Source organism: Camponotus vicinus, unplaced genomic scaffold (assembly GCF_025532165.1).
Source record: "Camponotus vicinus isolate PSW18456_S1 unplaced genomic scaffold, iyCamVici1.0 SCAF_9, whole genome shotgun sequence".
In the NCBI taxonomy this organism is placed as follows: Eukaryota; Metazoa; Arthropoda; class Insecta; order Hymenoptera; family Formicidae; genus Camponotus; species Camponotus vicinus.
Genome location: NW_028141981.1, coordinates 11,883,909 through 11,888,022, shown reverse-complemented (window position 1 = coordinate 11,888,022; position 4,114 = coordinate 11,883,909). Strand labels below are relative to the sequence as shown.

The following is a 4,114-nucleotide window of genomic DNA, read 5'->3' as shown; positions in this document are numbered from 1 at the left end:
TCGTACGTTCTCAAATTTAACGTAGATATCACGTTGCAAAAGACAAGAAATCCACACTAAATTATTAACTGAAAGTTTTTCTTCTTTCATGAACTGTATTCTTTTATAAACTTTAACGTAATCACATTTATTTACTCACTCGATGAGACGAGAAATTTACTAATGACTCTATCACTAATCACTATTAATCACTGTCGAATAATAACTGTTGGCGATTAAAAATCACTCGATGAAAGAAACACGCGCGGACACGTTACTACACGACGCGACGACGCGACAATGCGACGATAATTACTCGGCGACTGCAAGCAGTTTTTTATCATGGTAAGTTACGATAGGTTGAGGGGGGATCCTGCTTTAGGAGGTCTAATAAAAGCGTTTTTTGGGGAATTTTTTTAAGAAAGAAAAAAATAACTGAGTGTAGCGAACTTTTTGTGATATTTTCATGTATATTTCAACTTAACAAAAAAATTTTTTCAACGTGAAATAATAAAATACAGCCGATTTATGTGCACCTTCGTAGAGCGTCTCGTAACTGAAGTGAAAGATACAGGTCGTAATTCTTGTCTGAAACAGAGAAACCAAAAAAAAATTTAATTTTCATACATTTTTCTTCTAAGTGAACTAAGAAAAACCCGAAGAAATTGTGAAATTCAAACTTTTTCGAGGTTTGAAAAAAAAACGCGTTTTTCGGAAAACAAAAATTACTTCAACTTGCTAAAAAAGTTGTTTAAAAATAATTTTTCATCAATCTTTTTAGTTCAAATAGAAGAGGATATAAAACTGAAGATAACACGGTTTGATTCGTTTTAATTGGTCGTCTAGTTTTCTTGCAATCACGCCCACCAGTTTAGAAAAATCGTAAAAATGAAAACTGGAGAAAACGCGCTTAAAAGTTTTCAATAGGAAAAAGTATTAATTTTCGATTACTTACAGTAATAATCCGCTAATCAGCTATTCCTGGTCCATATAGTAGACCTTCAGCTTCCTCAAAAAACTCATTTTGATGCATTTGCTCAAGTCTACGAGCCGTACGAGCTTCCTTGCTGGAAAATGACTGACGCCTGTTTTCCCTCTCGATCCGTTGTGCGTCGACGTTATCCGCAAACATCTTGCATTGCTGGCCGATATTCAAGTTGAGCAACTGCATTGTAATCAGAACTGCAGAATACCCTTCGTTGAACATTCCTGCAGCCATGTACGCGGCTATTTCAACGACTTTTTGACCAGAATGTAGATGTTTCGGGTTCATGCGCCAGACCGTCGAGTTGAACGATTCGTTGGAATTTTGCGTGTGACCGCCTAAGCATCGCGTTAAAAGTTCGTCATTGAAGAGTTCTTCGTAGATTGGGCGAATGTGTTTCTCAACGGTATTGTCAATCAATCGAGTAGGATGCTTAAAAGATGCCAGTTGATTAGTGGATTCAGCTTTGCGCCATTCACACCAGCTGTCGGCGCCTGCCGGACAATTCTTGTGTTGTGGATGTTTATCAGATGAACAATAATGATCCAGCGTTGCCATTATAGCTTTTTTAATCTCTTGGACAGAATCAATATTTCTTCTAATTGCCAAGCCATAATAGATTGTTAGCTTTTTAATGATGCTTTCCGTCAGACGGTTTTTTCCTCCGAGCTTCTCTTGCTTCCTTTTATTTCGGAGTCGTGTACCCATACGTTTTTGTACGTGTCCAACGCACTCATTTTTTGTAACAGGGCAATCGTCACCGTATGGATTCATCTTCAGGATACCAGTAAAAGTCTTCGAATCGCCATCGCCGATGTAATTAGTATACTTTACACCAAATTTTTCATATGATCTCAAAAACATTTCAACGATTGAATCCACCTCCATCTTCCCTGCTGAACCGCCGTGATTTGAGGAGCACGAATTTTCATGATCTTTATACCATTCTTCAAATTCGTCGTCATTTAATGTTTTCTTTTTCAGGGCACATGAGTGACAGTACGCACTTTTAACAATGAGGTCGATTACTTTGCCAGAGTAATATGCTATGAGACTTGTTACACCAAACAATGAAGTTAAGCCACGTTTTTTCCAGGATCCATCGCCGGAAACTTTAAAATGAGTTTCGGTTCTCCCATTTTCAACATTTTTTTTTCGTTCCTCTTTGACAGCTTTCTCGCAGACACTTTTGAACATCGATTCCGCCGCTGAGTGAAAATGCTGCACTATCTTATCATACGTTGATTTCCCCAAACCATGACATATATCCATAAGACCACAAAATATATTGATGCCTTCTCGCCCAACACCAAGAAGCCTCATAACGAACACAATCTGTCTATTTATTTCGTATCCGGTATTTATTAACGGTCCTGAATTGATTTCTCTTCGACCGCACATACACGATAATATAATTTTGAAACCTAAGCCTCGATGCCCGCTCTCTGTAAATTTTATGTTTTGTTTGCACGATCTGCAGATTATTATATCAGCAATCGCATGAAAAACTGTGAGAAATTCAATAATTCTGTAATAATGAAGTGGATTCACAATTATATCTTCGGTACTCGCAGTCGACAATTTCTTTGCACTACTGCTTTTATCAAACTCTGTATCATCTGATCCAGTTGTAAATCGATTACCGTGGAATCTACGTTTTCGTGGCTTCGCAGAACGATCATTGATCGATCTATCACCTTTAGGATAACTTGCCATGATATTCTTACGATGTATACTTGACAAGAATCAGAGCAAAACTAACCTAACCTAACCGTTGATGCTAGAAGCAGCTCAGTAAAAACACGTACACAGAGATATCTTTCTACCACAATAAACCGTATTATTGCTCAACACGACACTACTACGAACTCAAAATATTGTTTTGAAAAACCCTTCAAACTTTTCAGGTAAGAAATTCGGAATAGAAGATAGAGGGGAAGAGCGCGCGCACGAGTCCGACCGAGCACTCGAACATCTGCTCGACGCCCCGCTGCTTTCAGTCCTGTACCTTTGGAAATACTTAGAAATAGCCTCTAGAACTTTCGATACATATTCTTGGATATCTTAGGTATAGATTTAAGCAATAAAAAAAAATCGATTTTTCGAACCTTCTAAAGCAGGATCCCTCCTTAAGGTACTATTGGCGCTATCGAACGCGATCATGTGTTCGATTGAAGAATGCGGTAAACATAATAAACATTTAACATATTAATATTATTATTATCATGAATGTGTGTGATATCCATACATCGTATATCTATTTAAAAATTAATTAGATTAAATAAGTGTTTTTAAAATATTTATTACTTTTACTATTATCTTAAATAAATATTTAATATTAATATTTTATACTTCCCCGTCGGAGTCTACCTTGACGTGGTGGGGAGGCTTAAGGGATTTTGGTCGCTGGGAGACTAAGTCCGCGTTTTGCGGACCATGTAGAGAGACCCCAGTGGTTTTCAATCCGGGGCTCCCGGCGGGCGGGATCCCGAACTAAGCGGCTCCGAGGCCTTTCCTCGCCCAATTTCGGGGCTCCGGCCCCCTGGGGCGCATTGGTGCGGCACTGCCGGCCATTGCGGCCTGGGAGGGCGGGGCCTCGGGGCGGGGATGGGCATTGCACTACCCATCTCAGGAGGAAGGAGATGGAAGAGGGGTTCCGCTCCCTTCGGGCGCCCTGGCCTGATGCGGATAGGGGAAGGAAAACCCCGATAAAAGAACCCGGTATGAATGGTCCGTGAGCCTAGTGTGGCCCGTTCACGTATGGGTGGTGGTGTGTGGTGATGAATGAGTGTGGAGCAGGAGTGCACGGATATTCCCCAAAGACTAACCAAGGGGGGAGTAGTAGCCCCCTGACCGGGGGGGCCGCGTGATGTCAGTACGTGGGCCTCTGGTCTAGTAATAAGGGAGATAGTAAGTCCACACCAGTGGCAAAGTTCCCGTGAACGACTATACATACTAGTGGGAAGACCGTCCCCGGCTGGAATCTAGTTGGGGGTTGAAATGTGCCTCTACGACACAGTGTGGGGGAAAGGGGTGGCTCCCTCTCCCTATACCCTGCCGGTGGGGGAGATACCCTGGCACCCTCTAGCCTGGGGGATGGGAGGTATGACCGTTCGGATCGGCACGTCTCCCCCCCCTGGGGTGAGGTAA

General features: G+C 41.5%; 1 protein-coding gene across 1 annotated transcript; it reads right to left on the bottom strand.

The window, feature by feature from the left end:
- Window positions 1–946: 946 nt before the first annotated feature.
- Window positions 947–2,680, bottom strand: LOC145976596 (uncharacterized). Its single transcript, XM_083107827.1, has one exon. It carries the CDS (start codon window positions 2,678–2,680, stop codon window positions 947–949), a length of 1,734 nt encoding a protein of 577 aa, XP_082963953.1.
- Window positions 2,681–4,114: the final 1,434 nt, after the last annotated feature.